This window comes from Camelina sativa, chromosome 11 (assembly GCF_000633955.1).
Source record: "Camelina sativa cultivar DH55 chromosome 11, Cs, whole genome shotgun sequence".
Classification (NCBI taxonomy): Eukaryota; Viridiplantae; Streptophyta; class Magnoliopsida; order Brassicales; family Brassicaceae; genus Camelina; species Camelina sativa.
The window spans coordinates 43,955,343-43,973,783 of record NC_025695.1 but is presented as its reverse complement, the minus strand read 5'-3'; the positions used below and the strand labels follow the sequence as shown (position 1 = coordinate 43,973,783).

Sequence of the window (18,441 nt, the reverse complement as noted above, 5' to 3'; positions counted from 1 at the left end):
CCCCGACCCGAGTTTTTTTTTTTTTTTATACAGTGATTCCAAATTTTCGATCAATCTTGTTCTTTAGTTCTTGCTCTTTATCTGGGCTTTAATTGTGATTTATATCGGTCTATCATTTTACGATGAAATCAAAATTATTGGTTTTGGGGATTCTTGATTTCCTGAATTTTTTTTTTTTTTTCCTGGAGATTATTAGAAGCCCAATTTGTATATATTCTGGGGTTTAGTGGTGATTTTATTGAGCTTAATTAACGAGGTTTATGTTTATGTTGTGGGAAATTTTTTGGATGTGTTCTTCTGTATAACGTTGAACAACACTGTGGATTTGTTTGTCTGTCCATCATCGTTATATGATTTTGTGTGTGTTTTGGTGATGAAGATCGTTCGGACAAGAAGAGTCATGCTGATAATGATGAGAACAAAGTGAAAGCGCCAAACATGTTCGAACGAGCAAAAGAGGAGTTTGATGCTGTTATTGGAGCTATTCATCAACGCAAGACTTCCAAGTTTGTTTCTTTCTTCTGATACACTTCTTATATAAAAGCTTCTCTGTGTTATGTTAAGAGTGTTTAAGAGTTTGCTAATGCTTTGTACATTCTGTTTCAGGGATGGATCTGACAAAATGGAGTTCAAATCAGAGAAACCAGGTTCAGTTTTTTTTTTGCCTCTCATCATGTTGAGTTTGTTTCGGATAGCAAAACTCTTTGCTTGTTTAGTCTCGAGATTTACAGGGTTTTTTTGGTTTCTGATTGGGTAACAGAACATGATAACAACAAAAGTTTTGTCTAATTTGTTACTTTGAACGTCGATACAGATGTGTGATCATTCTGTTGTGTTTGTTCTTGATTTTTGCACAAGGCTCACTTTTTTTTTTTTTTTCACATGGTTTAACATTGACAGAAGATGGAAAGAAAAAAACAAACATGATGAGAAAGGCGAAGGATGAACTCAAATCTTTATTCCAGAAGGAGAAACCTCATCACCATCATCACAAAGAAACTCATGGAAGGAGGGATGATATCAATGAGAACACTCCGGTGGATGAAGTGAAGGCTCCTAATGTTATCGAGAGAGCCAAGGAAGAGATCCAGGCCGTCATTGACAGCATCCAACCCAAGATGAAGAATGAGGCAGAGGGTTCTGATTCACCTAAGTCTCCTCGTTCTGTCTCACCGGAGAAGGAGAGAGCTGGACTCGGTTGCTCTATTGGAAAGGGGCTTGAAAAGATTTGCTCTCCTTGGAGTGATGATAAAAAAGATTGAATTATATTCATATGATTGATTGATATGTTCATGAACTCTTGTTTTCTAATTTTCGTAGTAAAACTTGGTTTTAAGTTTCAATGAGTTTGTTGGTTATTAGGTACTCTGACAATTGTTGTTACCTTAACAGACTCTGCTTGTTCTTTTCATATTCCAAAACTTTCAGTGTCCTCTCTATGTATATAATTCTGAAATCGGTTAGCTTGTTACATTGATTCTATGGGTACTAGTTACTACTATTACTAAATCTTAGACACAATTTCATATTTCAAAATCGACATAAAAACATCTTGAGGTGGAGATTAGGCAACATCATGATTTCGGTCTGAAACTTCATCAAACGAATGGTTCTTAGATGTGCCAATGGACCTGTTAAAGGCTCTTGAGCTATAAAAAGATGTGTTATTAGTTAAGTTTAGATACTCTATAGCCTAAATCGAGTCTAATTAGTATTTTGAATTGAAACTTTAGTGCAATTGTGCAAATCATGATTTTTGTAACAAAAACATGTAAATTACTCTCTAGATGTAAATAAAATGCGACATCACAGATTAATTTGTTTGTGAACAGAGTAACGTCTTATACAAGCAAGAAAAGAGTGCAATTTAATTGCATCATTGTTAATTTTTTTAAAAAATATTGTATATTTTACTATATTTCATACCACAAAATTAAATAAATATACGATTAATATGAGACCCCTAAATCATGGCCGGCGAATCTGTCTTGACGAAGAAGCCAAGGTTAGACAAATCCTCTGGCGAGTCGAGTTCCGCCTCCACACGCCGAGAACTCCGGAAGTACGACCCGTACGACGATGAATACATACGACAGTACCTCTTATACTACTATCAGTTCCATAAGAGCGAGGTACCGTATATCGTATATATCTTCATTAATCTCCCTGAATTTAGGTTTAAACTTTGAAATCTGTACTGCATGGTACGTTTACGTAATCTCAAATTGTAATCTCAAATTTTTGAATTGTATGTGATATAGGGTTTCGTCATTGATTGGGATAACTTGGACTACCGGTTCGAGACTAGGCCTATAATGGACCCATATCGTGTTGCTGCTTACAGTACCAATGATGAAGTTATCCGTGGCGTGGCTTGCCGTGCCATTTTCCAACACAATGCTGATACGGTCAGTAGTGTCGTCTTTGGTTTTGTTGATATATAATGTATGTTTGTGTTCCTTATTCTTACTTAGTTTGCTCACATATTTTTTATGTATTCAGGGGAGTCGGATTGAGTTCGTGGATCACGTTTCGGCAAGTTACAGGTGCTGTGCAGGTATCCTTTATTGGGTTACGTTTTGGGCTAAGGATTTGGCATCATCCAATCCTGAGCCTAGACTTTATCAAACTAATGTTCGCCTCTGCGGACCAACCTTCTGTGAGATGTTAATCTTCAGGCTCAAACCTACTGATGAAGGTATCTTCTTGATACCAATCTCTCTTTTTGCTATCAACATTCATAGACCAGTTGCAGTTTCTTGGGAATTACTGTTGCTTTACTCTTCTGATTTGGCTGAGGCTTAGGTTCATAGTTTTATGGTTAACAACAACTTGGGGGTATTGGATATTTGACTTTATTAGATGATGGACTCTAGGAAATAGGAATACTTCTTTGGCGTATGGTTTTGTTGGCATACTGCTTTTGGCTGAGGCTTATGTCCATACTTTGATGGTTAAACAACTTGGGAGTATTGGATAGTTGCCTTTAGTTGATGATGTACTCTAGCTAGGAATACTTCTTTGGCGTACGGTTTAGTTGGCATATTGTTGTGCCTCATGTGAAAATGCTCAAGTGATTGTGTTTGAATGTAAACTAGTGTGTGTGTGGTTATACATGATACAGAGATTGCTGCTATTCAAGTGGATCCACCTCCTCCATTGTTTGATGGTAACCCAGGTGAATATTTTGTTCTTCTCTCTGCTATTGATATGCCTTTCTAGCGAAGTGGGTGACTTTGACTCTTTTCTTAACTGGATTATTTGGTGCTTGCAGAGTTACCAACAATATTGTTCACCGTAACGGGTCCAGGATCTGGTTCCATGTCCATACCCGAAGTTTCCTTCACTCGGATTCCTGCTGAAGTTGAGCCGACCGTGTGGTCACCATACGTGTAAACCAAAACTCCGAAGGTCTAAATAGCTTATAAATATCTAAATAGCTTTGTTCCTACTTATGTTCTTATTTATATGTTTTACTAACCACATAATCGGTATAGTTCACAATAATAAATTGAAATGCATTTTGTCTTTGTCTATATTGTCTTTATTATTGATCCCCAATATGTGATAACATTGTCAGTACCCAAAATCATTGTCACTCAGAATTTCACAGTCATTGTCAATTATTTAAACATTTTTCTCTCTAAGGTTTATTAGGTTTCAATTTTCAGTTTTTGTTTTGTCCGTCGTCGCAATTCTCAGATTGTGTTTTGTCCGTTGCAATTCTTACTTAGATAATATGTTATAACTAGAAGCAAAAGTCTTAGTCAAACTACAAGAACGATCCTAACAAAGATTAAAAAGAAAATCAAAATAAAAGAGAAATGAAAAAAACAAATCTTTATCGAACTTGAAAACTCTAATGTGTGGTCTAAAACATCACCGATTATCTCACTAAAGCATTAGTTTCTCTTTCGCACCTGCAACAATATTATAAAGCCAATGTCAGTTCCATTCCCTCAATGTCACCTTTCATTGATAATCAAGCTTCATCTTTGCTTCATTGATGATCAATCAAGCTTCATCTTTACTTCTAGGGTAGCCTCGTATTATGGGATAAGCTACTGCAAAAAACTCTGATCCTTGCCCGGATCTAATCCGACGATGAACATGACCGAAGCCACCAACTCCCCATCCATCACCATGGGAGTTTTGGATTATCCAATAGGGTTCATTGTTGGAATCAAATCCATACCCAATGATAAGGACTTGGTGGAAAGCTCGATCCACAGAATCAAGTGGTGATCGGTAAATTCGCTGTAAATTTTGGAAACAGTTACTCATCTACCAAAAAGATATTAAATAAATTTTCGTAGACTTTCAAGTTAACGAAACTTACGGATCCGATACGACTGAACTCAAAACCAGGATTGCGTAATATCCCGATCACTGGTTGTCGTCTCACGAATGCTCGAAACTCATCATCGTCAGGGTCCGTGAGATATGCAAAATCATCTACCCTAAGAGTATGAATCTATATGTACATATATAATTATATATATGAATAAGATTTATCATGTGAAAATTTATAATTGAAAATAAATTAACGAGATAAATACTTACGTTTTTTGGATGTCTGCAGTCAAATTTTTTAGCCACGTTGTTATCACGAGTTCTCGATGGACATTGGCGAAGAACAAAGACCGTAGTCCTTTGCAAAAGAGAAAGTCCTCTTTACGTTTTTGATACCATCCGATGGGTTGTAGTTTACGTTATTAACTACATGTTGTATAGATAGTTCGTTCACTTGATTTCCTTGTGGCAAATTTATGTTTAGGAGAGCCGTAACAGCTCTCACTAAAGCAATTGCCCAGCAGATGACTTTTGTAAAACAAGAAAACAATAAAAGTTAATTAATCTTCTTATAGTTAAAACACCACGTGCGGATCATTACTCTTGTACCTCAAAAGTTTGGTAATTACTCTCTAAATATGCAATTGTATAAAATACGACACAAACTATGAATCTGTTTGTGAATATGTTACATCCTACGCAAGCAAGCAAGACAAAGACAAATAAATATAAAACTTTTAAGTAATGGTGACCAATCTAATTAATTGTATATCCATGCTCACTGAAATATGTTTTAAACTATATTTTCATAACGAGGAAAAAATGGATTAACAACTAAGGACACATGATAATGAAATTTGTTTTTATTATAAATTTAATAACATATGAGAAAAGAAGGAAAATAAAGCTGATGCTTAATAATTAAAAAAAATAATATTTTAACAAATATAGATAGAGAGAGTAATACGTACCCATACACTTTTTGTCTAACACATCACCGATTACTCCTGGATAATCTCTCCAATCCCAATAAAGAAGCTGTAGATAATAAACATAAGTGAAATTAATTTGGTCACCATAAGTATATAACTAAATTACTTTTTTATATAAAAAATATGTTTCTTAATTCATTTGATTCGTCGTTGGAGGGTTTAGAAGGCATAATGCCTTTTCCCTTTTCTTTAGCCTGTTCAAGATTAAACAATGCAAAATCATTATTATCTTCGTTTCTCCATTATATAGCCACAACAAGCTTAACGAAACAAAAACTATAGACTTTTTAGTTTAAGTTATATCCACTTATTTGCTGAAGAATGTAAGTTTTAAAACCTTTTAAGGTACAAATGTATTTATATTCCATGGGATTTTAGTGTAAATATAAGACTAAAATTGCAAAACACTGAAATAAAGCCTTACATACCGTAAACCTCCTCTTATTTTCATCATTTCCTCCCCCACTTCTTCTATTGCTTCTGGATGACATTGACATAACTTGTACAAGCAAATCACGCCGTTAGGAGAGACTGAGAGTATACTTTGTGACTGTGTGATAGAAAGAGGGGAAGTGAGTGAGAGAGAGAGAGAGAGCGGGAGAATATTTCTCTGTAATCGGAGTTCAGTAATTTTGAGTGAGAAGAAAAGAGAGAGTGAGTTCTTATAGAGTTATTAAGAAGAGAAATATTGTCTGTTTTATAAATAAAGAATATGTATTTTTAATATAGGTATTTTTTTTTTCTTTAATGAAATGACGAGACACACAGAAAAAAAAAACTAGGGCTAGACACAATGTAGATATCAAAATATACATATATGCTTTAAGCCTTTATGACTTGATCGAAAGAAAAAGACACGTTGATTTACTCCATTTTATTTTTTTTCGTTTGTCGCTGATGACTCATAAGATAGTACTAACTTTTTTGAAAACATTTTGTTGATATATCCTAATGATACTGTTAATTGGGTTTGACTAAACACACACATTATGGGCTTTAATGGGCCTACGAAAATGACATGAAGAAGAACAATGTGATCCATATGCTACACTAAAAATATCTACAAAGATATGAGAAGTGGAGGTAGGTGAGACAAGATATACAAAAAGGAGCTTTCTAGAAAAAGTGAGATACGAGAGAAACGAGACAGTTTTTCTTATTCTTCAAGCTTTCTTCTTCCTCCTTGTTGTATTGGTGATCCTTGTTCTTCTTGTGCAAAATCTGTAAACCAAAGACCAACCTCACAAGTAGTTGGTGTGTGTAATCTCTCTTTCATATAGTGAAGCTTGGGAGCAAGAGTTCTCCCCCGAGACGTAGCGGTTATCCGTGAACTCGGTGATCAATTCTTGTGTGTTGTTTCTTTTACAAGCAACCATTCTTACTCTTAACTCAACAAGTGGTATCAGAGCGCCAGGCTTGGTGTAAGGTTGCTAAAGAGATTCAAGTCTAGGGTTTCTGGGAGACTTACAAGATGAGTAACACTAGGGTGGAAGTGGACAGGTTTGATGGAACAGGTGACTTCTCCTTGTGGAAGGTCAGAATGTTGGCTCACTTTGGTGTCCTAGGGCTGAAAGAGATCTTGAATGATGAGCAGCTACTAAAAGATCCACCTACTGTAGAAGCGGAAGCTACAATAGCTCAACGAGACTCTCAAACGGGCACAAGTGGAGGTTCTGGGTTGTCTCCAAGTATTGATCCTGTAAAGTTTGAAAAATCAGAGAAGGCCAAAGATCTTATAGTACTAAACGTTGGAAATCAAGTACTAAGGAAGATCACACATTGTGAAACAGCAGCAGCTATGTGGTCTACTCTAAACAGGTTATACATGGAGACTTCTTTACCTAACCGCATCTACTTACAGCTTAAGTTCTATACTTTTAAGATGACTGATTCTAAAAGTATAGATGAGAATGTGGATGATTTCCTTAAGCTAGTTGCGGACCTGAATAACATAGGAGTGGAAGTTACTGAAGAGGTTCAAGCAATCCTGTTGTTGAGCTCACTATCTGAGAGGTATGATCAACTCAAGGAGACTCTAAAGTATGGTAGAGATACTTTGAAGTTGAATGAAGTCATAGGCGCTGCAAAATCAAAAGAAAGAGAGTTAATAGAAAGTGGAAAGCTTTCAAAATCACAAAATGAAGGTTTGTACGTTGAATCAAGGGGAAGATCTGAGAAGAGATCTGAAAGAGGAAAAGGCAAACAAGGGAGAGGACGATCTAAGAGCAGAGGTAGATCAAAGTCAAGGCCGAAGTACAATAAAAACAACAAGGGCTGCTTCATTTGTGGAAAAGAAGGACATTGGAAGAGAGAATGTCCAGAAAGGTCATCAAATAAAGCTTCTAGTTCAGCTAACATTGCAACAGAACCCAAACAGCCACTAGTGCTAACAGTTAGCACTCAATATACAAAGGGAGAATGGGTTATGGATTCTGGTTGTAGTTTTCACATTACACCAGACAGGGATTCTCTATTTGACCTACAAGAATTTGATGGTGGCAAGGTTTTGATGGGTAATATGACTCACAGTGAAGTAAAGGGGATTGGTAAGATTAAGATTATAAATCCAGATGACTCTGTAGTCATATTAACGGATGTGAGGTACATGCCTACAATGGGAAGGAATCTCATTTCATATGGTCAATTAGAGTTGAGCGGATGCAAGTATGAAGGAGAAGATTTTGTAGTCACCTTCTACAAAAATGGGCAAAAGGTCATCTCTGGAAGATACAAAGATGGGTTGTACTACCTACAAGGAAAGGTAGTAAAAGGAGAAGTTTCAGTGGCAAAGCCTGTAGCTAACATGACTAGCATATGGCATTCAAGGCTAGGTCATATGAGCATGAAGAACATGAATGTTCTAGTGAAGGAAGGTTACTTACCAGAGAGAGAAGTTGGTAAGCTGGATTTTTGTGAGAGTTGTGTACTTGGAAAATCTCACAAGCAAAGGTTCCCAACTGCAAAGCACACCACTAGAGGTATATTAGATTATATACACTCTGATCTCTGGGGATCTCCTTCTACTCCAGAAAGTCTTGGCGGTTGCAAGTATTTTGTAAGCTTCATCGATGATTTCTCAAAGAAAGTATGGGTGTATTTTCTGAAGACTAAAGATGAAGCATTTCACAAGTTCAGAGAATGGAAAGAAGCAGCTGAGAATCAAACGGGGAAGAAGATTAAGTTCCTAAGGACTGATAATGGTCTAGAGTTCTGTAATACACAGTTTGATAACTTGTGTAAAGAAGCGGGAATTACAAGGCACAGAACATGTACCTATACACCACAGCAAAATGGTGTATCGGAGAGGATGAACAGGACCATTATGGATAAAGTTAGAAGTATGCTTTCTGAGACAGGATTGGGTCAAGAGTTTTGGGCAGAGGCTACTTCAACAGCAGTCTACTTGATAAACAGAACACCAAATTCATCTATTGGTTTCAAGCTACCTGAGGAGGTGTGGACAGGTACAAAACCAGATTTGAGTCACTTAAAAAGGTTTGGATGTTCAGCGTTTGTTCATGTTACTCAAGACAAAATAAGTCCAAGAGCAGTGAAAGGAGTTTTCATGGGATATCCTTTTGGTATTAAAGGATATAGGGTCTGGTTACCTAAGGAACAGAAATGCACAACAAGTAGAAACGTGATGTTCAATGAAAATGAGTTGTTCAAAGACACCTTGACATATACAAGTGAAAAGAAAGAAGAAGCTGATAAAGCTTTAAGAAAACTGAAGAAAGCTGAAAAAAGAGTGTCTTTCAGCAACAATCTTGTCAGAGGTCCTTCTACCAGTTATTCTGATTTGGATGAAACATCTTCTCAAGGTGGAGAAACATCTTCATCAGAAAGTTCAGAAAGCTCAGAAAGTTCAGAAGAATCAGAAGTGAATGAGGAAGCTGATGGAGCTGAAAATGAACAATCCTTGGATGATTACGTGTTAGCCAGAGACAGGATAAGAAGAAGCAACATCCGACCTCCTTCCAGATTTGAAGATGCAGATTTTGTAGCTTATGCTTTGGCAGTAGCAGAAGACTTGGAAACAGAAGAGCCTAAGTCTTATGAAGAAGCTATGAAAAGCAGTAAGAGAAAGCAATGGGAAAATGCAATGAAAGAGGAGATGGATTCTCATAGAAGGAGTCATACTTGGGATCTAATTGAGAAACCAGAAAAACAGAAGCTGATTGGTTGCAAATGGGTCTTTAAATTAAAGTCAGGCATACCAGGAGTGGAGAAACAAAAATATAAGGCCAGGCTAGTCGCTAAGGGTTTTGCACAACAAGAAGGCATTGATTATAATGAAGTGTTTTCTCCAGTGGTTAAACATGTTTCCATCAGATTAATGTTGTCGATTGTGGTTAACATGGACTATGAATTAGAGCAAATGGATGTCAAAACAGCTTTTTTGCATGGAAATCTAGAAGAAAGGATTCTAATGAGTCAACCAGAAGGATTTGTGCAACAGGGAAGTGAAGACAAAGTCTGTCTGTTGAGGAAGTCTTTATATGGTCTAAAACAGTCTCCTAGATGCTGGAATCAAAGGTTTGATAAATTCATGAAAGATCAACAGTTTGAAAGGACTAGTAGAGACCCATGTGTCTACATGAAAGACACCCAGACGGATCAAGCTGTTTATTTGTTGCTCTATGTGGATGACATCTTGATAGCTTCAGGAAGCATGGTTGTGATTCAAAATCTCAAGGACAAGCTGAAAAGTGAGTTTGAGATGAAAGATTTGGGAAAGGCTTCAAGAATTCTGGGTATGGACATCATCAGAGACAGAGAGAAGGGAGAATTGATTCTGTCTCAGGGAAAGTACTTAGAAAAGGTGTTGAAAACTTTTGGGATGTTTGAAGCAAGGCCAGTGATTTCACCAACTGATTCTCAGTTTAAACTCAGAAGTTTGACAGAAGTAGAAAAGAAAGCTGAAGCTGTACGTATGGAGAGAGTTCCATATGCAAGTGCAGTGGGGAGTTTAATGTATGCTATGGTGGGTTCAAGACCAGATTTGGGGTTTGCAGTTGGTCTTATCAGCAGGTTTATGGCAAATCCAGGGAGAGTACATTGGTCAGCAGTGAAATGGGTATTAAGATACTTAAAGGGCTCATACACTCAAAATCTGACGTTCAAGAAGAGTTCTAAGTTTTGCATTGAAGGTTTTTCAGATTCAGATTATGCAACAGACTTAGACAAAAGAAGGTCAGTCACAGGGTATGTATTTAAAGTTGGTGGAAATACAGTTTCATGGAAATCATGTTTGCAATCAGTTGTGGCTCTTTCAACCACTGAGGCAGAGTACATGGCTCTGAGCGAAGCAGTAAAAGAGGCCCTTTGGTTGAAAGGTATGTGTTCAGAATTGGGGTTTAAGCAAGACAGTGTTCATGTTCATTGTGATTCACAAAGTGCTCTAGCCCTAGCAAAGAATTCAGTTTATCATGAAAGAACAAAGCATATAGACACTAGATTCCATTTCATCAGGGATATAGTGGCACAAGGTGATGTTGTTCTACACAAGATTCACACAACAGCAAACCCAGCAGATTTCCTAACTAAGACGGTACCTGGTCAGAAGTTCCAGCTTTGCTGTGAGCTTCTCAACATCCGGTGAACAGGAGCAGCGACCACAGGGACTCTAGTTTCAGGTGGAGTCACGAAGAAAAAAAAAGGGGAGCTGGTGAGAAGATTGCTTACCAAAGGTTGAACATGATCTCAAGAGAGAAGCAATGAATTTTGCTGGTGATGACAAGGTGGAGCTCATCATCTAAAATGGTTTCAAAATTGAAACTTTTAAGTTTCAAAATTTTCTGCAAATCTCCAAAGATCCTAGTCTCTAACTATCAGAGTGAAGAGATAAGAGATAGAGATTAGGATGTACCTGGGAGTTGCAGAGGAAGCAATGATGAGATTCACCAGAGAAGCCTCATCGAAGGAGCTGCGTTTATTTCATTCAAGAAGATGAAGTTGATGTCTCAAATTCAAGGAGGAGCTAGAACGCCGAGAATGATTGAGCAGAAACGCAGCTGGAGTTGATTGCCGGCGAGAACAGTGGTGTTAGCCGGAGAAGGGAGAGTTCACTGGAGTAATTCGCCGGAGGAGGCAATGATCCGGTGACATTGAGAAGCTTCACAAAAGGACAAAGGGAAGAGATTGGTTTTGCCGTTTCGGAAATGTCGATGTCGTTGGTGTGTGGTGTTTGTCAAAAGGTGGAGATTTGTTAATTGGGTTTGACTAAACACACACATTATGGGCTTTAATGGGCCTACGAAAATGACATGAAGAAGAACAATGTGATCCATATGCTACACTAAAAATATCTACAAAGATATGAGAAGTGGAGGTAGGTGAGACAAGATATACAAAAAGGAGCTTTCTAGAAAAAGTGAGATACGAGAGAAACGAGACAGTTTTTCTTATTCTTCAAGCTTTCTTCTTCCTCCTTGTTGTATTGGTGATCCTTGTTCTTCTTGTGCAAAATCTGTAAACCAAAGACCAACCTCACAAGTAGTTGGTGTGTGTAATCTCTCTTTCATATAGTGAAGCTTGGGAGCAAGAGTTCTCCCCCGAGACGTAGCGGTTATCCGTGAACTCGGTGATCAATTCTTGTGTGTTGTTTCTTTTACAAGCAACCATTTTTACTCTTAACTCAACAGATACATGTAAATATATTGCCGTTATAAAATCAGACAATTAAGGTTTTTTTGTTCTTTTGTCAAAGGACAATGAAGGAATATTATAAGAAAATATGATTGAATTTTATAGATCATATTATTAACCTCTCCATATATTAATTTGTGAACATATATATACACAACAATTGAAGATCATAATTGACTACTGCAGATGAACTGGGGTTGTGTGTTTAAAAGTTTAAAATGAGAAAACCGACTTTCAGACAAATTTATTGGATAAATTCTTATTCAAATATGTTGTCTATGATCAAAATTGACAAATCTATATAAATAACTTTTTCATTTCACGTCTTAACTGGAGAATATGTTTAATAAACATTGGGACTGGATTGGAGCGTCGACCGTGGTTTTTGAAACAACTTAGGTCTTGAATGACAGTAATAAGCCTCAGTCACCTTACGAAACACTTTCTCGCTAGAACCATCATGGCTTAACCAATGCTAAAGAAAACAAGCAAACAAAGAGACAACCGAAATTTGGTATAAAAAAAATTCAATTAACAAGGTATATGTAATAACTTAGATAGCAACTAAGAATTTAGTTTTTAATAATTTCATATATATACATATATCAATTATGTAATAGATAAAATAACTTGGACATCTTATGCTGTAGTTCTTTATTTTACGTATCATATACGAATAAGTTATATCTAATAAAAAATTTATATAAAGTAAATATTGTCTAGTATATATATTTGTCTAATCTGTTTATTTACAAGATTTCAAAACTAATAATCGATTGATACGTGAACCAACCGCATACTTATGAGATATGATATGCCAGTTTGTTTTTACCTCTTAGGTTAGATAATTTAAATGTTCTAATTGTACGAAACAAGAAATTTTATTACTGTCTGCACATCTTAAAACAAAGAAACTCTAGCTAGTCTGCGCATTTACGATTTAGTTCTTTCATGTCAAAGAAGAAATTAAACTTATGGGAAAAAAAACTTAAAATTCACTTTAGTTGTTTGGTTCCAAGAATAACTTTCTATAACTAGATTAACCAAAGAAAGCTTCAAAGCTCATACTTCAAAAATATAACCAAAACAGAAAGTTTTTAAATTTGGTTCAAAACCTGCAGACCCTGAAGTTTCTGACACGGTTGTGGATCGTATATACCACGATTTAAAACATAATCTAACTACCAAAACCTTTCTGTATGATGCTACGTATACGTTTGACTGTACGATTATAGGAAGCGATCGATTGATGAGACAAGATATATCATGGAAGAGATTAATTATTTGTATATTTCCTCTTTCTCACCAATTTATATTTTGGTTTCTTATTAACTTTGATTTACGACGTATAAGTCAGAAGTGTCCATACTGCATAAATCCCAGAACCAGTTTCACGACAAAAATTATTTGGGCTTTTAGGATATTACGAAACAAAACCGTAATTATTATTTTATCAGATTTGATAATACAACTAAAATTAACTGTTTATATATATATATATATATAAACTGTATAAATTAATCGTTTTAAAACCAACACCGAGGGGGTTAGTATTTCGAGTTACGTACTAAGCTTTTGTATAAATTACGCTTTTGTGTAAATAAAAATATACACTATATCACACAACAGATCAATCTTACAAAAGAACCAAAATCTCCATAATACGGCCGCCCGGTTGTACTAAACAGAATGCTTTTTCTTATAATCGAAACTCCAGAAGAACATATATTCCCAACTCCAACAAATATCAATGATTCGTGGAATACAAAAAAAAAAAAAAATAGAAATTAGGTTTTTATTGGTCTGTAACTCTGTATAACTATAACACCATGCATCAGTATGAATTTCAAATTCGTATCTCTGAAGGAACTAAAGACGTCATGAAATTATAAAATAATGTCAGAAGAATATAGACAGTATTGCATGTCCCCTGTTGGCTAGACCTATCATTTTATAGTTGTTATGATTTAAAGAAGAAAAAAAATTGAATCCTGATATATATGTACAGCTGTTGTGAGATCTCATAACTCCATTGCGTTTAATGGGGAACTACTCTCATAGACCATTTTCCGGGTACGAAAACAAGACTCATCAAGAGAACTCTACTATATCTCGCCATAAGGTAGTGATTGTTGTAATAAACAAATGCTCCAAGATAGCTGAATCATGCAGCAGTAAAGAGGATATTTTGGCATTAATTATCTCATATCAGCTTTTGCAAAAATGACATTATGATCTTTTATGATGAGAGATTTTCTCAAAAGTAGTCCGTTTCTTAAAAGAACACTATGTGTTAAAAAAAAAAAAAGAACTCTATATATCATTTCTGTTCTGAGATTGAAAAATAACAAAAAAATCAACATTAATGTTTTGATGAACAAAAAAAACACCACTTACTCAAACACTATATTAAATAGGGTTAAAAATTAAAACACAATTTCCACACCTCACGGCGTGAGATATATAACTTTTTGTGTGTGCAAACGAATATAATAGTAACTAGATAATCATCCACCCCGGTAACACGGGAAGTATGTTTATTTTGTTATTTGTTAAGATTATGATTATGTTGTATCATTCATTTACTTGTTATATAATCCCCTATATAATAAAACGGAAGTACACAACCTTTTTTGTAGACTATATAATTTTTATAAATTAGTTACAAAATAGGTTATACATTAGGTGGTGTTCTAGATGGCCCAACTGAATGGACAGTCAAAAAATAGGTGATCCCGACTCTCATCAGCAGAGTTGTATAGCAGACAAGTGGGATTGGTTTGTAGACCCCATGATCGGAGCCTATCACGCGTTGGACATCTATTCAACACGACAAGCCAGGTGAGGAAGCTGTGCTTAGGGATTCCTCTAGAATACCAAACAATCTTATGCCACGGGACCTTAGATATGTTTACTTTTAGAGCCGAATAGATCTTTCCAGTTGATCTACTATCTTTTAATTGATCATTGATCCACCAGACATATTTATCCTCCGCATCTGTTAGTTGTAATGCTGATAACTTGATGAGATAACTAACCTGGTTTTCTGACCTTGCAGGGGGTACCCTCCATGAGCCGTGTCTCCATAGTTCAGCTAAGGTTGATCGCATCGGGATTCCCAGAGGCCTTTCATCATTGAGATGGGTCAACATTCGTCCAAGTCTACACCAATGATCACTCCAAAATCGACAATTTCTTCCATTTCCCACCTCCAGTTTAATCCAGAGGTAAACCTCTTCTCGTAACTTCAAAAGCTTATTCGCTAACCAAGAAAACTTAGCATTTCTCTTCCGGGTCCAGAAGTTGCTAAGGTTGCCCGAGAGAACTGCTGCTTTAAACCAAGCGACCCCACTAATCCTGACCGGAAAAAAGCTTTATCATACATGTTTTGTTATTGTTAAAATTTAAAAACACAAATCCAAACTTTCACACCTCCCTCACTTTACGTTACTTTAAAGTTTAAACTAAACCAAACCCTAAAACATTTAGGGAACATAGTGTAGAACATGTAAATCAAGTATCTGTTTTTCCCGGAACAAATGAATAATACTATCACAAATAATAGCTTTTAAGATTTTCACATAGATTAAGAAAACAATTAATATTTATTCATAAATATATTTTTATTTATAATAACATATTTCTTATTATTATTGAATATTAACTAATAATAGTCCCTTCATCAAAATTTTATATTTTCAATTAATAATTTTAAAATCTACAATTTCATACTATTAATTAACAAAAATTTAATCTTTGTAATACAAATTTTTTTTTGTAAACGTCATCTATTCTAAAAGGGAAAAATATGTTTACTTATGGGTCTATGTATATATATATATATATATATATATATTGTTTTTTACTTATAAAGACGGTTCCAGAATAGTTGGAAAAAAACAAAAAAAGGTTCCAGAATATGTTTTCTTTTAATATTTTTTTTTTGTCTTAAATGACTTTGGATGTCTGGTGTGTTCCTTCCACAGGCGATTGCACCCGTTTCTTTTATATTTTAAAATTGTTAATTAATTCAGCATTATTTTCCCCCAAAATAAAAAGGGAAAAACAAAAAATCCCTTGTCTTGTTCGTCGCCGAGAAACTGAATTTAGGGTTCCGATCATGGCCGATTCTGTGTTGACGGAGTATTCACACATTCCGAAGAAACCGAGGTTGGACGGAAAATCGAAATCCGTCCACAGACGCCGAGAGCTCCTGCTTTACGATCCCTACAACGATGAATACATAAGACAGTACATCTTGTACTACTACCAGTTCAATAAGAGCGAGGTAAAATTGTATATCTTGATCTCGTTCTGGGCTAATTGATTTTGGAAAAAAAGATTTTTTTTTTTTTTTTTTTTTTTGAAATCATTACGATTTATTATGCTCTGTTTGTTGTGGTGTGGGTGGGTTTAGGGTTTCGTGATTGATTGGGAGAACTTGGACTATGAGTTCGAGACTAGGCCTATCACGGACCCATTTCGTATTGCTGCTTACAGTACTAATGATGAAGTTATCCATGAAGTCGCTTGCTGTGCTATTACTCAACACAATGCTGATACGGTCAGTAGTGTTTGTCGTCTTTGGTTTGTTGATGTACAATTGTATGCTTGTGTTCCTTTTTCTTACTTTGTTTGCTCACAAATGGGTTTGTTCAGGGGGGGTCGGATTGAGTTCGTGGATCACGTTTCCGCAAGTTACAGGTGGTGTGCAGGTATCCTTTATTGGGTTACGTTTTGGGCCAAGGATTTGGCATCATCCAATCCTGAGCCTAGACTTTATCAAACTAATGTTCGCCTCTGCGGACCAACCTTTTGTGAGCTTTATATCTTCAGGCTCAAACCTACTGATGAAGGTATCTTCTTGATACCAATCTCTCTTTTTTGCTCTCAACCCATCCCCATATACCAGTTGCAGTTTCTCGGGAATTTTACTGTTGCTTTGCTCTTCTTATTATTTGGCTGAGGCTTAGGTTCATAGTTTAATTTGATGGTTAACAAGTGGGGGATTCTGGATACTTTGCCTTTTAGTTGATTATGGACTCTAGGTATAGCGTATGGTTTTGTTGGCATATTTGGTGTGCTTCATGTGTATGGAACATTCTCAAAAATGCCTTTATATTATAATGGAAGTGATTGTGTTTGGATGTAAACTAGTGTGTGTGTGTGTGGTTATGATACAGAGATTGCTGCTGTTCAAGTGGATCCTCCTCCTCCATTGTTTGGTGATGACCCAGGTGAGTCTTTACTCTTCTCTCTGCTATTGATATGCCTTTCTTGCCAAGTCGGTGACTTTGATGACTCTTTTCTTAACTGGATTATATGGTGCTTGCAGAGTTACCAACCATATTGTTCACGGTAACGGGTCCAGGATCTGGTTACATGTCCATACCTGAAGTTTCCTTCACTCGGATTCCTGCTGAAGTTGAGCCGACCGTGTGGTCACCATAATCCTCACTATGTTATCCAAAACCCCTCTGTTTGTATTCCACCTTTCTTATAACTCTCTTCCTAATTAATCCTTATTAGAGCTTTAGTAACTTAGTAAGTTGTTGTTGGCATTAACTTATATTTATCATGATGAGGCCTAAATAGCTTTGTTACCTACTTGTTTTTCTATTTGTAGTGGAATCCATATTTTTTTCAATCTAATCATATTTTCAAATTTTGAGAAACGCAATCAATATTTAATAAACTCATACGTATACACATATTCATTATCTTGAGGTAATATGTGTGTTAATTAGTAGTATGTACTGTCGTTGTCTTCCAAATTACAAGCATTTTAAGAGTATACAAATTTTAACTTACAATATGCTAACTGTATTAATTAAAATCACAAACATCACCTCTCATATTGTTTAGTTTTGTAATTTATATAACAAAGATATAAAATTACTAGTCTGTCTCTGTTCCCTAACATACGTTGAGGCGATGGGCCGTTCTTATCGTGTCTGTCCGGCCTTGTTATGGACTTAAGTCCTATAGTCAAAACACTTCTAACATAAAAGTAAAATTTTGACCAAAGAAATAAATGAACATGTCGAAGTAGGTAGTAAGTATTATTACACATTTATGTAATAGATTTTGGAGTTATCGGACTAGAGAGACCAGTAACCAATAATCTTAAACAATGTTTATCTTTTATTTTGGTGAATTATCCCTTTATGTCATTTTCCGTGTGTGCTTTGTAAGTTTGCATGTGCTGTAACTTTTGCAACTTCACAAGGGTCAATATTACATGTATATAGAAAACATACGTGACATACAATTTGCTATATGTAAAAATGTAATATTCAAATATTATTGTCTAACAAAATGCGACAAATGACAATTAAAGAAGGTTAATTATAATTAAGATACTCCAAAAATTAAATATTGGTATAGGATGGGACGAAGTAGTCAGTCCAATCGAGACTGCGTACCTTACCTAAATGTTGATGTTGACGGTACCATACAATCCACGTTTGGACTCTAAACTATAAATTATTATCATTTTTAGAATATT

The 18,441-nt window shown here is 35.7% G+C and overlaps 4 protein-coding genes across 5 annotated transcripts in view; 3 read left to right on the top strand and 1 right to left on the bottom strand.

Moving 5' to 3' along the window:
• LOC104726245 overlaps positions 1–1,471 on the top strand; it is a 1,801-nt gene extending 330 nt beyond the window's left edge. Inside the window, exons 2-4 of one of the 2 annotated variants that reach the window (XM_010445058.2) lie at positions 380–506; positions 607–647; positions 904–1,471. In XM_010445058.2, the coding sequence (XP_010443360.1) occupies positions 380–506; positions 607–647; positions 904–1,262 (527 nt within the window). In that variant the 3' untranslated portion in view covers positions 1,263–1,471. Of the gene's footprint in view, positions 1–379; positions 507–606; positions 648–900 lie in introns of both variants that reach the window. The other variant, XM_010445057.2, reaches the window with a different exon arrangement.
• On the top strand, positions 1,971–3,396 carry LOC104728951. Its single transcript, XM_019232115.1, has 5 exons — positions 1,971–2,132; positions 2,262–2,296; positions 2,475–2,698; positions 3,125–3,178; positions 3,275–3,396. Exons 1-5 carry the CDS (start codon positions 1,971–1,973, stop codon positions 3,394–3,396), a joined length of 597 nt encoding a protein of 198 aa, XP_019087660.1.
• LOC104728950 (ervatamin-B-like) lies at positions 4,015–4,627 on the bottom strand. Its single transcript, XM_019232113.1, has 3 exons — positions 4,611–4,627; positions 4,340–4,460; positions 4,015–4,257 (listed from the first exon to the last, which is right to left on the bottom strand). Exons 1-3 carry the CDS (start codon positions 4,625–4,627, stop codon positions 4,015–4,017), a joined length of 381 nt encoding a protein of 126 aa, XP_019087658.1.
• LOC104726244 lies at positions 15,964–17,585 on the top strand. Its single transcript, XM_010445056.1, has 5 exons — positions 15,964–16,221; positions 16,351–16,497; positions 16,593–16,789; positions 17,117–17,170; positions 17,269–17,585. The coding sequence occupies exons 2-5, from the start codon at positions 16,382–16,384 to the stop codon at positions 17,382–17,384; spliced, it is 483 nt and encodes a 160-aa protein (XP_010443358.1). The 5' UTR covers positions 15,964–16,221; positions 16,351–16,381; the 3' UTR covers positions 17,385–17,585.

Excerpts from the sequence above, each read along its gene's own strand:
- LOC104728951 (XM_019232115.1), top strand. The coding sequence starts at position 1,971 with ATGGCCGGCGAATCTGTCTTGACGAAGAAGCCAAGGTTAGACAAATCC. Across the intron at positions 2,297-2,474 it reads TGGGATAACTTGGACTACCG|TTTGCTCACATATTTTTTAT; the intron begins GTTCGAGACTAG and ends ATTCTTACTTAG. Across the intron at positions 2,699-3,124 it reads GCTCAAACCTACTGATGAAG|AGATTGCTGCTATTCAAGTG; the intron begins GTATCTTCTTGA and ends TACATGATACAG.
- LOC104726244 (XM_010445056.1), top strand. The coding sequence starts at position 16,382 with ATGAGTTCGAGACTAGGCCTATCACGGACCCATTTCGTATTGCTGCTT. Across the intron at positions 16,498-16,592 it reads CTCAACACAATGCTGATACG|GGGGGGTCGGATTGAGTTCG; the intron begins GTCAGTAGTGTT and ends GGGTTTGTTCAG. Across the intron at positions 16,790-17,116 it reads GCTCAAACCTACTGATGAAG|AGATTGCTGCTGTTCAAGTG; the intron begins GTATCTTCTTGA and ends GTTATGATACAG.
- LOC104728950 (XM_019232113.1), bottom strand. Across the intron at positions 4,258-4,339 it reads AGTTCAGTCGTATCGGATCC|CGAATTTACCGATCACCACT; the intron begins GTAAGTTTCGTT and ends CAAAATTTACAG.